At 36.6% G+C, this 17,160-nt stretch overlaps 1 protein-coding gene across 1 annotated transcript; it reads right to left on the bottom strand.

Moving 5' to 3' along the window:
- Nucleotides 1–324: 324 nt before the first annotated feature.
- Nucleotides 325–6,893, bottom strand: LOC103010042 (stromelysin-1). The gene is made up of 10 exons (XM_007191226.3): nucleotides 6,754–6,893; nucleotides 5,738–5,982; nucleotides 5,499–5,647; nucleotides 5,246–5,371; nucleotides 4,699–4,863; nucleotides 4,368–4,512; nucleotides 3,340–3,473; nucleotides 2,888–3,047; nucleotides 1,680–1,783; nucleotides 325–750 (listed from the first exon to the last, which is right to left on the bottom strand). Exons 1-10 carry the CDS (start codon nucleotides 6,862–6,864, stop codon nucleotides 650–652), a joined length of 1,440 nt encoding a protein of 479 aa, XP_007191288.2. The 5' UTR covers nucleotides 6,865–6,893; the 3' UTR covers nucleotides 325–649.
- Between the last annotated feature and the right edge of the window lie 10,267 nt (nucleotides 6,894–17,160).

A 17,160-nucleotide genomic window follows, 5' to 3' on the forward strand; every position in this document is an offset into this window, starting at 1 on the left:
TAAGGAAAAAAAAAAAAAAAAGGTCATGAAGAACCTAGTGGCAAGACGGGAATAAAGACACAACTTTTTTCAGAGCCTGCCCTATAAGGTGACAACTTCCCTAGATCTTTCTCCTTAGGTATGTCAGGAACACATACGATGCCTGGTTGGTGGAAATAGCATCTCTTTTGTAGGGTACCTGGGGAGGGCAAGTGGCAGATTGTTTCCAGTTCTGGATGAGCCCATTGTGAGGTCCCAGCTGTGGAGATCCTAATCCTGCCACCTCTACTGTCTCCTGCTCAGTCCACAATGCGCCCAAGATTGTGAGGACAACTCGTCCTTGAAACAAACAAAACAATAAAATAAAATAACTGACAACTCGTCTTTATTAAATAATAAGAAAATATTCTATATAAAGTCACTTGTCTGTTGCACAAGTGCTTCTTCCTTCCCTGTGGGAGGCTACCCCATGTGAGCAAAGTGCAAACACACAGCCCATTTGAATGCCCTGAAATTTGTGAAGCTAATGGGCAAGACACACCAGCTCACACTCTTATTCTCAGTCACTGCACACACAGGAGAAAATGAACCATTTCAATTCACAGAGACTTAGGTGAAGAGATATCAGCTTCATTTAGAATTCGCATGTTATGCCTTCTAAGCATCTCTTCTAACAATTCAACCAGCTGTTACTCTTCAAAACATGTGTCACTTTCTTTGCATTTGGGTCAAACTCCAACTGCGAAGATCCATTGAAGAAATAGAAAAACCCTGCAAATACAGACAGGGGAAATAGTGAGATATTTTTTCCAATAAATAAATTTGGCAAAGTACAAAACTCATAATAATAGATACCTAAAAGCAGAAAGTGTTTATAGAATTATCCTACTTGCCAGGGACTACATTAAACATTTTACATGATGTTTTTTCATTTATTTCTGCAACAATCCTAAGAGGCATGTATATCTAATTCCATTTTACAGATGAAGAAGTTGAGGTTCAGACAAATTTAGATGCTTGCCCAAGGTCACTCAACCCGGAAAGAATGGAGATGGCACTCATCTTCAGCTCTGTCTGACAGCAAAATCATGCTCTGAGTTATTAGGTTATTCTGCTTGCAGTCAGATAAAATTCTCTGCATCTTTGGAAACTGTGGTATCTTTAAGCTTTTCCTTCCCAATACTCCTCCTCCCCTTTCCTCATGAGGCAGCCTGAGGGGCATTTCTGGCCTCAGAGAGGCACAGGGACTCTTTCAGAGCCAGATGATCCTTTATGGCTCTGCCATCATGGTGCTCAGATTACCTTTCAATAAAGATCATCTATCCCTCCACCCATCTATCCCTGAGGAGGAAAAAAAATCTTTTTTTAGACTTTGGGCTCATGGAAAGTTAAATATTGGCAACTGACTGACTACTCAGGAAAGACAGAGAAAATCTCCCTGGGAATTAGTAGCAGCAGTGGGATAGAGAAAGCCAGCTGGTCAGTGTTAAACTTGGCCACACCACTTGAGGGAATTTTTATATAGCTTATTATATGAGGTAGTCATATAACTGATATGAAATTCATAAGTTGAAATTTAGGGTTGAGAGGAGGAACCTGGTTAAAGAAAACTGTTATGAAATATTTCAATTTTCCTCTTCCCTCTGATACTATAGACTGTTTCAAGTGCCCCACTGCCAACAAAATAAGGGTCCTCTTACCAAATGCTTCAAAAACAGCATCCACCTCTGGGTCAACCCCTGGGAAGTCTTCCAATATTTGCTTGGGAAAGCCTGGCTCCATGGATTGTCTCTTCTCATCAAATCTGCACCGAGTAAAAGAAAAAAAGCTCAGCATTGCATGGAGGTCATGTTACCAAAATTCGTAAATCATGTTAGGTTTAATGTGGAATTCTAACAAACTTTCCAAGTACTGCAAATAAATGTCAGACATGTTTAGTGCTACAGAAATGTGTGACTTTAATGGTACTGCAAACTTAGCTCTTAAAACCTCTACCAGAAACAGAGGTAACACCCTGATCTAGCAGATGCTGTTTGTTACCATATTTCTTAGGTCTGGACAGAAAGAATCTTAATCATCCTTCTATCACAAAGATATGAACATAAAGTGAATTCAATCATTCATCTAAAATACAAATTTGAAGTTCTCTATCATACTTTGTACATATATGTTGTCCCTACCCTGCACATCTGGATTTCCTATGGCAGTCTCCTATGAAAAGGGATTGGGACAAGAAGCAAAGCACAGTAAGTGCATCTTTGATTGTTGGCTGGACCTTGATTGGTCCGCCCAGATCTCAGAGTCTCGGCAGATAGCCCAAGAATTAGCCTCTCTGAGAGTCCTATATAGCTAGACTGTTATTACCTGTCATCCTCTTAGGCAGAGGTAATGAATGGGTGAGGCTAAGGGAAGCCCTTGAGAATCACATAGTACAGTTGGGAAATCAAGACAGACACTCAAACAATGAGTGGATTATAAGACAAAGGGAAAGGAATGATTTTCCTGTGGCCTGGATTCGCAGGGCTTCTTTCAAAAAAGAAAAGTACAGTTGGGTTTGGAATGCAGCAGGGAAAGCTTCATGGAAGTAGTGGGACTTGAGCCAGGACTTGGAGGATGGGCAGGGTTTGTGTCGGTGGAGGAGAAAGGAGAACACTCCAGGCGGATGGGTCAACAACACAAAGGGAAGCTCCAGCTTATTGTACATGTGACTCAAAACAGGAGAGCTTAAGAAATGCCTGTTATCAGGCACTGCTATATTTGAAAGTAAGTACTTCCCCACAGTTGTCTAAAGCCCCACCATTCCTATTGTGAGGGACGCAGGTCTAAGAGTAAGGCGGGGGATTTCCTTAGAGAAAGAAAATAATTTCCCTAATTAGGATCATACAAAGTCATTCCAATCAAATTTTACCTCCAGTATTTGTCCTCTACAAAGAAGTATGTTTTCTTCTTTTCCTTATCAGAAAAGGCTGCATCTATTTTCCTTATTGTTGAAGGAAAACCCAGGGTATGGATGTCTCTTGGGTAACCTGCTTGCACCTCATTTCCTCTGATGGCCCAGTACTGATTTCCTGTGGGTTTTTTTTTTAAAAATCACAATCACTTTGAATCTATAACAGATATCTTTGGTTTTAGAAATACTTCTTAGCATCTTTAATTTTCATAGTAAAAGGGAAGCCAGAATTTTAGATTTAGTCACCAGCTCAAAATAGACATTAAACAAAAATTTGCAGCTTGAATGAATGAACACAGACCAAATGAGGGAATTTACAACTCTGAGCAATTTCCAATTAAACTCTTAATCAATTTGCCAGTGAGAGGCTTTATTTCAGCAAGTTAAAGAAATTATTATATAATAATTACCTTTAAAAATGAAAACGCTGTCTTTGCTAATAACTTCATATGCAGCATCTATGCCTGAAGGAAGAGATGGCCAAAACGAAGAGATCAAATGAAATTCAGGTACAAGTGTCCTGAAGGATTTGCGCCAAAAATGTCTGAAAAATATGTAAAAAGAAATGAAAATTGAAAGAAGTCTTTCACCTTTCAGCATATTTTCTTCATTGTCCTGTCTTACACATCTTCCCCCATTCCCACATCATCTAGGCTCGATGACAGACAGAAATCAGGTATGTTGTCACTGGGGAAAAATCTTTCCTTTTTTTCCAGAAGATTGCACTGGACCTGTTGCCGTAGGATTCCAGAGTAATGTCTTCTGTGAAAGGAAATTTATCTTACAATACAAATTAATCAGCTGACTGTAACCTTTAAATATCTACAATTCATGCAAAACAATATATATATTATACCATCATTTATATTTTCAAAAAGATAGACAGATGTGTGTGTATGTATACGTGCATGTAAGTATATTTTTATATATACACAGAACAATTCTGGAAGGATATTTAAGAGTTCATCACTATGGATGAAGATAGGGAGAACTGAGGAACTAAGAGTCAATGATGTGGTGATGACTTCCTTTTAACTTTCTTTCCACTTGTGCAGTTTTATCATGTGCATATTTATCCAGCAGTGAGTAAATTAATTGATTAAATGTAATGGTATCCTGGTATCATTTTTAAAGGAAGTAAAGATAAAATTCTGATTCTAAAGTTCTACTTGTGCCTTTTGAAAAGCAACTGTAACTTATAACATTTGGGAATGACAATTACAGGGTAAAAATCAAATCATCCTAAGTCTTTGAAAATGAACTTGACAATTTTAGGAAAATGTGGAAAGTGAAGCATCAGAAAGATTCCAAGTTCAGAGCAAAATTTTTCGTTTTAAATATTTAAAAATCCCTATCAAGTTTCTGTTTGTTTTCCTCGCTAAGCATTGTATAGATACATCAAAAGAATAGATAGGAAAATATAGTTTTCTGGTCTGACCTGTCTTTAAAGAACAGAATTTCTCCCCTCAGAGTGCTGACTGCATCAAAGGACAAAGCAGGATCACATGTGGCTGGTGTGCCAGGTTCTGGAGGCACAGATTCTGTGGGCACCACAGGGTCATCTGGAGAAGCTGTCGGAGGTCCTAAAGGGAACAGATATGAGGATGCAAACATTAGAAGAAATGTGATTCTTCTGTCAATTTATATCCTTTCCAAACATTCTCAAAGTGCTTTGAGTTAAATTACAAATGCTTTATGCAGCATTTTGAAGCTTTCCTGAAGACCGTCATTGCAAAGTTACAATGCCTAATTTTTCCAGCATCACTCACCATACAGGGACTGAATGCCATTCACATCATCTTGAGAAAGGTGGAACCGAGTCAGGTCTGTGAATGGCTTGTAGACTGGATACATCAAAGCTTCACTGTTGGTAGAGTGTTGGAGACCCAGGGAATGGCCAAGTTCATGGGCAGCAACGAGGAATAAATTGATCCCTATTTAAGAAATCATAAATAATAGTTACTCATTCCTTAAATACATGTACATTACACAGATCAGCTGTGTATTATATTTGTTTACTTCCTGGAAACACACAGTTCTTCCCCCCTCTTTTTTTTTCTTTTGGTTAATTGATCAATTGACTGAGTACACTTAATGGAAAGCCAAGTGTTTTTCAAGGCTCATTCTTGAAATCAATCTCTGGGACAAAATATCCAGCCATATCCAATTACTCCCATCTCCAGCCTGATTCTGCTGATTCTTGACCCATTGGGAAATCCATAACACCCCATTTCTTCAGTATTCTTAGCTATTAAGAGTTCTCCAAGTTAAAACAAAAATCAACACTGAAATCATTCTGAGAGATGAATAACTAACCTGATGTATCCTTTGTCCATTTTTCATCATCATCAAAGTGAGCATCTCCATAAATCCCTGGCCCAGGTGGATAGGCGTGAGCCAAAACTTTTCCAGGTCCATCAAAAGGGCTAAAGTCTCCATGTTCTAAGAGAGAAAAAAATTTTTATTGGCAAGATTAGTAATTAGGATCTCCCTGGAATCTTTTCTAATGAAACAACAACAGATAAAATTTTGCATGGGTTTTTTTTTTTTCCTTGTTTCTGTTTTTTACCTCGAACTGCAAAAATTATCATTATGTCTGCCTCTCCTTCATTGATCCTGGAGAATGTAAATGGAGTCACCTCCTCCCAGACTGCCAGAGCTTTCTCAATGGCAGAATCAACAGCATCTCTTGGCAAATCCAGTGTATAATTCACAATCCTGTATGAAAAAAAATTGAAGATACTATTTCTCCTGTGATAGTGATTTATAAACCTCAGTATTATGTCAAAATCTCTTTGGACCCATTACCTGTAAGTGAGGTGAGTTTTCCTCCACTTGGGCATGCCAGGAAAGGTGCTGAAGTGACCAACGTCAGGAACCCCACATCTGGGCTTGCGTATCACCTCCAGAGTGTCAGAGTCCAGCTTCCCTGTCACTTCCAACCCCAGGAACCTCTGCATTTCTTGTATTTTTTTAACTACAGGACCACTGTCCTTTCTTCTAACAAACTGTTTCACATCCTTTTCAAGGTTGTAGTAGTTTTCGAGGTATTGCTAGCAGAAACATAAGTATAGTTTTTAGGTCATTCTTATGATTTTTAGTGGTTTATGGTAAACTTGTACAGTTGCTCACTTAATCTATTTGAAATATTCCTCTAGTTTATTGAAATCAAAGTAAGTGTCATATTTGTTTAATTCTTCAATTGCAGACTCCTCCTCACTTTCATTTTATCTTTGTAACAGAATATCTCTGCAGCTTATTTTACTACCAAAGCAATGAAAATTGCAATGAATTGGAAAATCAAGATAATTATCCAGGGAACTTAAAGGAGAAAAACAAAACAAACTTCCTTGTGCATAATTGTATATTTCAGCTACATTTATTCAATTTTCCATTTTATGCTTCTCACAAGGACCTGGCTTGAGAAAAAAACTTAGACAAATCTCTATGTCTAAACATGACACCAGAAATAAAAACATCCATCTAACTTTATATTGGATTAAAATACCTACAGAAGTTCCAAAGCAAGATATATTTCATATACTCTCCACTTGCTAATCATGTGTCTTAAGCAGTGCTGCTAGTAAGGTGGCTTTGATCTTAGGAAATTACCTAATATCTCTGGCTTTTGTTTCTTCTGGCATCAAAAGAGGAGTCCAAATAGGTGATACTGAGACCCTCTCCACGTACAACACTCTATAACTCTCTGCCTTTGGACTTCTTATACATTAAGTTCAAAAAATTCTGTGAGTTTTATAAATAGAAAGCAGAGAGGGTTTCCACTTGGCCCTGCCAGGGAGCGTGAGGGCTGGCTCCTTAATTACCTGAACAAAGTCCATGCTGTCATCCTGGTCCTTTGCAGCTCTGTCCAATGGATAGGCTGAGCAAACTGCCACACATAGCAACAGCAGAACTGGAAGATTCCTCATTTCCATTGACTTTTCTTAGCTTTCTGTTGTCTTAATGCCTTGCTCTCTGCCTATCTTCTTCTAGGTTAACGGTCTGGAGTCCGACTTTTATAGGGTGACAATGTTTGTTTAGATCACCCACACACAGCTTGACTCATGATTGCTTTCCTATGAATGGCAGCAGGACCATTTCCAAAAACTCCAAATCCAAAATAGGATGATACAACCTACTTTACTAATTTCTCTCAACCTTTCCAATTTTGCAAGTCAAAAGAGTGATTAATCTCCAGGAAATGCTTCCTGTCTTCGTAAGAAGAAAACTGGGGCATTTTTTTTTATTCTGGAAAAAAAAAGTGACTGGAATTTACTAGAGAGTTTATGTTTGTGGATTTGAGAAGTAGGATGACATGGTAAAAAAGTCAGAATTCTGTAGAACTTTTAAATGTAATTTTAATTTAAGAAGAACATATTTAAAATCAAATGTAATAAGATATAAGTAAATGCAAAGCTGTACATAAATAGCTGCAGTCTATACTATTAAATTCTGTAAAAACAGAAGAAATACTATCTAGAATAAAATTGAAAGGGAAATTCACTTTTTGAGCCTTTGATTTGAAATACCTATTGTCACATTCTGCTTGGATTTGTTAGTCCTTGAGGAGGAGATGCTCATGGGAAGGATGCTCATTCCTCAAGATTTTGAGGAAGAAGGACACATATCCATTTTCTTTTGGTTGGTCTTAATTCTGTACCCAATTTATTAATGGGTGATGGACCTGTAATAGCTACTCCACAAATACTCAAAGAATTGATATAAATTACTTTGTTCATTAGACTGAAATTCTTCTCTGTCTTATCTCCTACTCTTTTCTTATTCTCTTTCAATCTCTTTTCTTCCTCCCTAAATTCAAATTTGTAGATATTTTAAAGTTTAAAAAAAATCCATCCTAAATTCTTGTCCCTTGCTTATCATTTTTCTCTTCTCTTCTCCTCCTTTTTTTCCTTTTTCTTTTCCTTCTCTTCCCTTTCCTACCTTTTCTTTCTTTTTCTTTGTCAACTAGAGTACTGCTCACATCACTTGTGTGAAATAAATGCTTGTAAGGAAGACCTTAAACTTTCCCAGAAGAAGAAACTTTGTTAAACACTTTACATACAATCCTCCTGCCACCTGCCACCCACCTATCTCCCCACTAACCTCACTTCCTATATCCTTAGAAAAATAAATTAAAAAAGAAATTCAAAAGGGATGCAAGTAGGAGGAAGCAAAATTTACACTTATTAAACATTTACTAAGTGCACAAACTTTTATTTATCACCACACTTTGTTTTTTCTTTGTTTGCTTGCTTATTTGTTTACTAAAGAGCAGAATATCCTGGGAGTGAGAATTAAATAAATGATGAATAAAAATGTGCATTTAATGAACATTTAATAAGTGTACATTTTGATTTCTCCCACTTGCATCCCTTTTGCATTTTCCTTTTTTGCTTTACTTTTTGTGTGTTTTTAAAGAAATATTGGAGATGTTTCACTCAATATTTATAGAAGAGGTAATAGGATTCCTCAGTGGTTGTAACCTGTAGCTGGAGGTTTCCAGATGCCTAATGACCAGTTGGCAGGGGGTTATACAGTACATTTAAGTATCCATTTTTAGGCTAGATTCTGTTCAAAGACACCTCAAAACTAGAGTTCTATATTCCTTAGTGTCTTGTTTCATTTTGACTGAGATAAGGGTAAAATATTTGTTTACACTGATGTCAGGGCAGCTAAGGGGGTTGGAGTGGTAAGGGCTTGTACCAGGAAGAAACAATGAAGTCAGGCAGAAAAGGCAGTGAGAAATTAAAAGAAGAGCTGTGACATCCACAATTGTCAATTCCTTCTAAATTAAGGGTTTTACATTGTAAATTTTCTCTGCTAGCATAATTTAAAAAACATTTTTTAAATTTAGAGGGAAACTTGACAGACTTTATGCTTATTTTCCAAACTGTTCAAAAGTGATTGACAAAAGAGGCCATCTTTTTCCTGAGAAAATCACAAGTTTGCCAATGCAGAACTTTGTCATCTTTTAAAACAGACTTCTCTGAGAGGTCTTCCTTGAGCCCCAGGAAGAGTTCATTACTTATTTCTTAACAGTATATGTACCTTCCTGATTTTTCATACTGAACTGTAGTGTAATGGTTTACTTATCTGCCTCCCCATATTACTGTAAATTCTTGAGGGTAGGGACTGTTTCCCATTTATTTCTGTACTCCTTATACTTAGGGTGGGGCCTTGCATACAGCAGGAACCTCAAAATTTGGTAGAGAATTAATTAATATATTAATTATGAATGAAAGGCTCACAGCAAAAGTCAAACAGGTAAATGAAAAGTCAAAAATTTCACAAATGATGCATATCTAAATTCCCATATCTTACATGTCATATTTACTAAATACCCTAATAACTGATTTATTTTATTTTATTTTCATAGAAAAAGTTTCAAGCTATCCTCTTAAGTCTCTCTAATAAGAGAATAAATAAAAGACTTATATACTTAAGATACTTATTCTTATATCTATTGAACACCCAAACTAAGACTGGAATCAAGGAGTTTTCTGACAATGAATGAGATAGTTTGAATTTTGTGGATTAAATTTTAAAAGAGAACAGATTAATGCAAAGGAATAGGCAAATTACAGAGTAACTGAGTGGAGGAAGGAAGGGAGGGAAGAGGAAGGAAGGAAAGAAGGAAGGAAAGACAAAATGGAGGAAGGAAGAGGGGAGGGAAGGAGAAAGGGAAAGGGAAAAAAGAAGGAAAAAGAGTAAGAAAGAGTAAATATTGGGTTGGCCAAAAAGTTCGTTCTGATTTTTCTGTCGAAATTTTTAGCCAACCCAATACATCAAATGTAGAGGGGAGTTGTGAACACTAGGTTAAAAAATGGGCTTTTCCTACACAGGAAGGAAAATGACTGTTCCACAGAACAATCGTTTGTCATACGGTGAAATATATACAAGGGTCAGAATGGGTGCTTTTGTAAATCTAACCTCCAGGGATCAGAGGTCTAGAAGTAAACTTAAATCTGATCCAAACTTAGATTCAAAAGCAGGCAGTTATTCCAAGTAACATTCTGTCTCATAACTTTTCACTTTTGTCTTCCTATTTATCATGATTCTCCATGACTAATCAGATGAGATAACACATGATCCTTGCTACCTCCAGCTGATATATCATTCTTTCAGGTATTCATTCATTTCTCAAGTGTCTGAGTCTTAAATGCTTCAGAATAAACAAAGTAAGACAGTAGATTTGGAGATAATATTTAAATGAGAAATATAGGGGAAAAAAAGTGACCAAATTAGCTACTTAAAAATAGGAAAGAAGGAAGGATGAGATGACAGAATGAAGGAATGAATGAAGGAGAAAAGGGTATAATCTCATAGAGGAGATGACCTCTGCATAAGATTTTATAAGAAATAAAGAAAGAAGCTGTACCAGAAATATGCAGAAGAAAAGCTGTTTAGTTTAGAAAAAGCCCAAGGTAAACCCACAAATAAGTGAAGCCTGAAATGATTTGGACATAGAGGAAAATCCAGGAACAGGATAAACAACCATACAGAGTCAAGAAAATTTAGAGTCTATACGTAAAATGGCAAAGGGTTAATTTTTTATTGAAGTGAAAAATGTGTGAAGGGGAATAATGAAAAATGAAAAATAAAGTTATGGGAAGACAGATTGAAGCTCATTGTGGAAAGCCATTAGCCTGCAGCTAAGACGTTTAGTTTATTTAATTTATTTTACAGCAAGTCCCCTACATATGAACCTTCAGGTTGCGAATTTTCAAAGATGCGAACATGCGTTCCATCAACGTTAGGCGTGAGTGAAATTGCAGCTTGCCCTCCCTCTCCTATTGCTGACCATCTTTCAGCTCTACCATCTCCCACCTCCTCTCCCTCCTCCAGTCAGTAACTCTTCTTGCCCATTCACTCGATGCCAGCCCCTTTATGGCAGCTGTTGTACTGTACTGCTGTACTTTCCAAGGTACTGTACTGTAAGATTAAAAATGTTTTCTTTATTTTTTGTGTTTGATTTTTATGTATTATTTGTGTGAAAAGAATTATAAACCTATTACAGTACAGTACTATATAGCTGACTGTGTTAGTTGGGTACCTAGGCTAACTTTGTTGGACTTATGAACAAATCGGACTTATGAACGCACTCTCGGAACGGAACTCGTTAGTATGTAAGGGGAATTACTGTAGATGTTTAGTTGATTTTGTTGGTGATAGAAAGCCATGTTTCTACAAAATACATTCAATTAAATTTTTTACATTTCAATAAAATTTTGTATTTTTACTATAGAAAATTTAAAATATAGAAAAAAGTTAGAGGAAAATAAATCATTTACATTCAAGCTGCTAGGAGGAAAACACTATTAACACTTTACTGTACTTTTGATTTTTTAATACCTGTGTATACTTTTTTACATCATGCTGATCATGGAAAAGTTATAAAATTTTATCTATTTTTTTTTCCCACAAAACTGAATCTCATCAGCCAAAAATAAGCACTAATAAGGTGATGTATTCCCTCTGCATTATAGAATAAAACATGTTGCTTACGGGTTTCTTAAAATGTACATTTTTCATGGTTGAAATTAGATCATATATGCTAATTTTTATGTCTGTTTTCCACAGAAACATTCAAACATTTTAGTTGGAATGTGAACTAGAGTAGAAAGAGGGAATTGCGAACAGATAATATTTGCACGTGGAATGACTATCTTTTTCATTTATAAAAGCCTAATGACTCAGATCACTCAACAAGAGTGGTAAATGTGTTGAAATCCATTATTCAAATTCCTTAGCAATGACAATGGCCATTATGTGGCTCCAGGCAACTCTGATTTTATGGAAAGAAGGAGAGCATTTTGTAATATTCTTGGCATAATTATTTCAATTGTGCAAACAAATAACAAAGTTTTTAGTGGTACTCCAATGGGCAGTATATTTCATCTGATTGTAGGATATAAAATGTTGCTCGAGAAACACTTTTTTTCATATGATGATTAGAGTAGAAGCAGAAGGGAAATAGGTGTGAGAAGCAGCATGGACCAAGCATAACCCCATACTGCCAAATCCACCTAAGTCACCTTTCAGTTAGAAAACTGCAAACAAACCAAGAAAAGATAGCTCTGTTAAACTTTTTAGAGCCTGAACTATGCATTCTGGAATTGTTCATTTTGAGTCAGTTGGCAATTGTATGTCTTTATGTAATTTTCCAAGGGTGGTTCAGGAGAAATTTACTGATTCTAGCATATCTGAGCATCTCTTTTGTTAACCTCTCTTATGGAAGATATCTTGGATGGGTATGCAACTCTACAGTCACAATTTCTTTTCTCTCTTCCAGAATCAACAACCATCCGATAGAGATGTAGCTTCAGTGTTTTCTCATTCATAGAAAAATAAATGTCCTCGCCTCTGATCAGACATTTGAGGAAAAGAATATATTTCTAGTTCTTTCAAATGACCATAAGTTCCTGAGGTTTCATATGATAAACATAGCTAAGCAACCTTTTGTTTTATCCAATATAGCTTCTCTGTCCTTATAAACAGTGGAAAAATGTATTCTAAAAGAGCAACTTTGTTTTCAATGTTATAACTTCTTTTTTTCCTTGCATTTTATGTGCTGTAGTGCAAGTTTGGGAAAGACTACTTCAGTGGCTACTAGCCAGTGTCTTCTTTTTTTAAAAGAACTATTAAATATACATATATATAATTTTCTAATTATATATAGTTTTGTGTTTTACATTTAGGTCTGTGATTCATTTTGAGCTAATTTTTGTGAAGAGTGTAAGACTGCATCTCAATTCAGTTTTTTCCATGTGCATGTCCAGTTGTCCCAGCACCATTTGTTGAAAATACTATCTTTGCTCCATTGCATTGCCTTTGATCCTTTGTCAAAGATCAGTTGACTATGTTTATGTGAATCTATATCTGGACTCTATTCTGTTTCATTGATCTATTTATCTATTCTTTTACCCATACCACACTGAGTTGATTACTGTAGCACATTGTTCTCCTTCAACACTGCGTTGGCTATTCTGGATCTTCTGCCTCTCAATATAAACTTTAGTATTAGTTTGTTATACCCAAAAAATAACTTGCTGGGATTTTGATTGAGGCCATTTGTTTTCTCAGACTGAAAATTTTCCCATTTAATGTTTTTTGTAAGATAAGTGAAAACATTGGAACCTTGCTTCTATGAGATTTATCCGGCAGTAGTGATTGAGGTGGATTAGAATAAAAAGAAAGTAACATTGACTGGTTTATTATAATCATTTAAGTGAGCTGTAAGGGGAATCTGAAGGATTGCAGATATAAGTAAAAAGAATTGAGAATGGAAAGAGATGATACAGACAGAAAAGGGACAGGAAGGATAAAAAAGGCATAACATAAATCACAGCAAGATCCTTTTTGACCCAACACCTAGAGAAATGGAAATAAAAACACAAATAAACAAATGGTACCTAATGAAACTTAAAAGCTTTTGCACAGCAAAGGAAACCATAAACAAGACGAAAAGACATCCCTCAGAATGGGAGAAAATATTTGCATACGAAACAACTGACAAAGGATTAATCTCCAAAATATACAAGCAGCTCATGCAGCTCAACATCAAAAAAACAAACAACCCAATCTAAAAATGGGCAGAAGACCTAAACAGACATTTCTCCAAAGAAGATATACAGATTGCCAACAGACACATGAAAGAATGCTCAACATCATTAATCATTAGAGAAATGCAAATCAAAACTACAATGAGATATCATCTCACACTGGTCAGAATGGCCATCATCAAAAAATCTAGAAACAGTAAATGCTGGAGAGGGTGTGGAGAAAAGGGAACCCTCTTGCACTGTTGGTAGGAATGTAAATTGATACAGCCACTATGGAGAACAGTATGGAGGTTCCTTAAAAAACTAAAAATAGAACTACCATATGACCCAGCAATCCCACTACTGGGCATATACCCTGAGAAAACCATAATTCAAAAAGAGTCATGTACCAAAATGTTCATTGCAGCTCTATTTACAATAGCCAGGACATGGAAGCAACCTAAGTGTCCATCATCGGATGAATGGATAAAGAAGATGTGACACATATATACAATGGAATATTACTCAGCCATAAAAAGAAACGAAATGGAGGTATTTGTAGTGAGGTGGATGGAGTTAGAGTCTGTCATACAGAGTGAAGTAAGTCAGAAAGAGAAAAACAAATACAGTATGCTAACACATATATATGGAATCTAAGGGGGAAAAAAAAAGGTCATGAAGAACCTAGTGGCAAGATGGGAATAAAGACACAGACCTACTAGAGAATGGACTTGGGGATATGGGGAGGAGGAAGGGTAAGATGTGACAGCGTTAGAGAGTGGCATGGACATATATACACTACTAAATATAAAATAGATAGCTAGTGGGAAGCAGTCGCATAGCACAGGGAGGTCAGCTCTATGCTTTGTGACCACCTAGAGGGGTGGGATAGGGATGGTGGGAGGGAGGGAGATGCAAGAGGGAAGAGATATGGGAACATATGTGTATGTATAACTGATTCACTTTGTTATAAAGCAGAAACTAACACACCATTGTAAAGCAATTATACTCCAATAAAGATGTTAAAAAAAAAAGGCATGGATGCCATTAATCTTGCAAAATGGGAAGAATTGAAACTAGCTCATCTACAGTTGAGGTTGAGTTCCTTTCTTTGTGACTTGGCAGGTCTCTCCCTGGTGTGGAGAAAAACAAAGACCAACCAAATGAGACCAAGCAATTGCTATTTATCTAGAGCCTGCTGTAGCAAGGGAGACAGCCACCGAAACGTGTGTTTTCACAGAGACTCAAAGCAGATAGACACATGGGAAACATTACGGTGTGGAAAAGGGAACTTTTCGTGTATATCCTGATTGAAAGCTATTGATCTGGGGATGCTGTAGGTGGGCTAACTAGAAGTGCGTATCCTGTGAAATTGGTTAGGAAATCCAATTGGATCCTCACTTGGAAATGAGACAAAAACAAGGCAGTCAGTTTCTCAGAAAATCTTAGGCATTTTAGATTGATAATCACAGAAGTTGTTGTTTAGCCTCCTGGATTGTCACTAGAGATATCAATCTAGCTTCCTGCACTTACAACAAGCTGGCTTCCTGGGTTGTTTATTGAAGATAAGGAGATTGGTTTCCTGGGCAGGTTGCTACAGGTTGTGGGTCAAAGTTCTATTTTTATATATAGTACAATCATTGTCTGTCTATTCAATCTCTCACTGGAAAAGTCTCTACTCCATGCCTTATGCGCCTCTGAAATAGATGAAAGTTTGGGGTATTTACACTTGGCTGAATTACTTTTTCTTTTGTTATCCATATATTTTTTGATTAAATTCTGGAATTTATAAGTGCTTTATTCTGCGGGTTAGGTCAAATATCTGTAACCAGTGATACTCATTGCCCTGACAAATCTGTGTAATGATCCTAGGCACTGCTTTGCCACGGCTGAGACACTTCACCTTCTTATGAGTCATGATTTGTAATGTTGACACACCTTTTTGGATGGGTCATATTATGTAGGAAGGACAAAATGAAATTGTATTGTATAACTAAATTAGAGTTGGATATGTACCAAGGCAGAGCTAACTCACATAAACCTAGAGAGCATGTGTTGATGTGCCAGCTTACTCTCCATTAAAGCTATACCATTAGAATAACGGAATAAAGGTTCTGAACTTTCATTATTTTATATACTTTTAGGTAATTAGTGTCTCTTACTCTTCCCAGAATGTGTAGTATGGTCAAACAGGTATGTATCAGAACTCTCTTTTAAGAAAGGAGAAAGCCACTATATATTGATTATCTACTATGAACCCAGCATGTTATATTATGTGTAATCTTTACACCCACATTACAAGGTAAATATCAGTATCCTCAGTTCACAGATGAAAAAATGGAGTTCAGAAAAGTTAAAACATTTGTTCAAGTTCACATACACAGTAAGTAGCAGAGATGATGCACATGTTGTTCAGTCAAAACCTATAAATCAAATAGAAACAAGAGTTTGTAGTGTCTTCACACTAAATTCAATCTCTGCATTTCATCTATTTATAACACCATCTTAGCCTGGACCTAACCCTTTCCAAAAATTTTCTCTCTCAAATATTCATATTTTCAAAAACTAAATACTGGATATGTCTATTACCCCAGTGTATGTCTCGTAGTCTTCAATATTAGGGCCTCCTCTCATGAATTTCTGATGTTCTGACTTCTCTCTCTTCTTTCTAAGTCCAGTCTTTCCTGTCAATTATCTTTCACTTGTGCTGTCCATATGCAACCCAGTTAGGACAAATGTATATGAGCAGTGACTATGTGTTATTGAGATTCAAAAAACCAAAGTCTCCTCAGTCAGCAAGGTTGGTCAAAGTTCCAATTCCAGAAAACATCAGCAAAAATCTTGCTAGCCATGAATTCCTAAGTGCTCATTAAAAAATCCAACTCTAAGGTTCTAAGCATAAACACAAAATTCAGTATCTTTGTGGCCCAAAACACATTTCACAATCCTGCCTTCCTTTGAAAATCATATTTTCTGCAATTACAAGATTGGAACATACTGTTCCAAGTCATGAATTTAGAGGAAAAGTGGAAAAACTTCTCAAATTTCCACCCTCACTTATATTCACATCTCCCTCAAGATATATTATTGTCAACTTGACTGCTCAAAAAAAGTACAGAATTAGAGTAAGATTTTTTGTTGTTGATAATTTATTAACTCTTTTATCTTGCCCCTAATAGTTGAGCCAAATTGTATCAGATCATGCTCCTTATTAGTTGAAAAATTATCAGTCAATAGAATCAAAGTGGGATAGTAGAAACAGCTTGAGTTTTGGTGAAACAGTCCTCAGTTAGAATCTTAATATGGACTTACTAGGTCTGTGACACCAAACAAATTATTTACCTTCTCTGTGTCCTTTTTTCTTTATTCTTAAAATAGCAATAAAAATGTCTATCCTACCCCTGACTACCCGTGGGCTGACACCAGCCCAGAGGGCCCATGGACCCCAGCTTGTGCAGCTAGCTCCACGGGGACATGGCTCCATGCTCTAGCAGGCCCACATCCACTGCATGAGACAGAACCTAGCAGCCATTTGGACCAGCTCCACCTTCCAGTGTGCACACTGTAGTTGGGCCAGCCACAAAAGAAGGGGGCACACAATTCAATTAGGGGACACACAACTCAATAGGGGACATTTCTACAGCATATAGCTTTAGTAACCAGAGGGGAACATATTGCTGACCCCCATAG

This window comes from Balaenoptera acutorostrata, chromosome 9, assembly GCF_949987535.1.
Source record: "Balaenoptera acutorostrata chromosome 9, mBalAcu1.1, whole genome shotgun sequence".
Lineage (NCBI taxonomy): Eukaryota > Metazoa > Chordata > Mammalia > Artiodactyla > Balaenopteridae > Balaenoptera > Balaenoptera acutorostrata.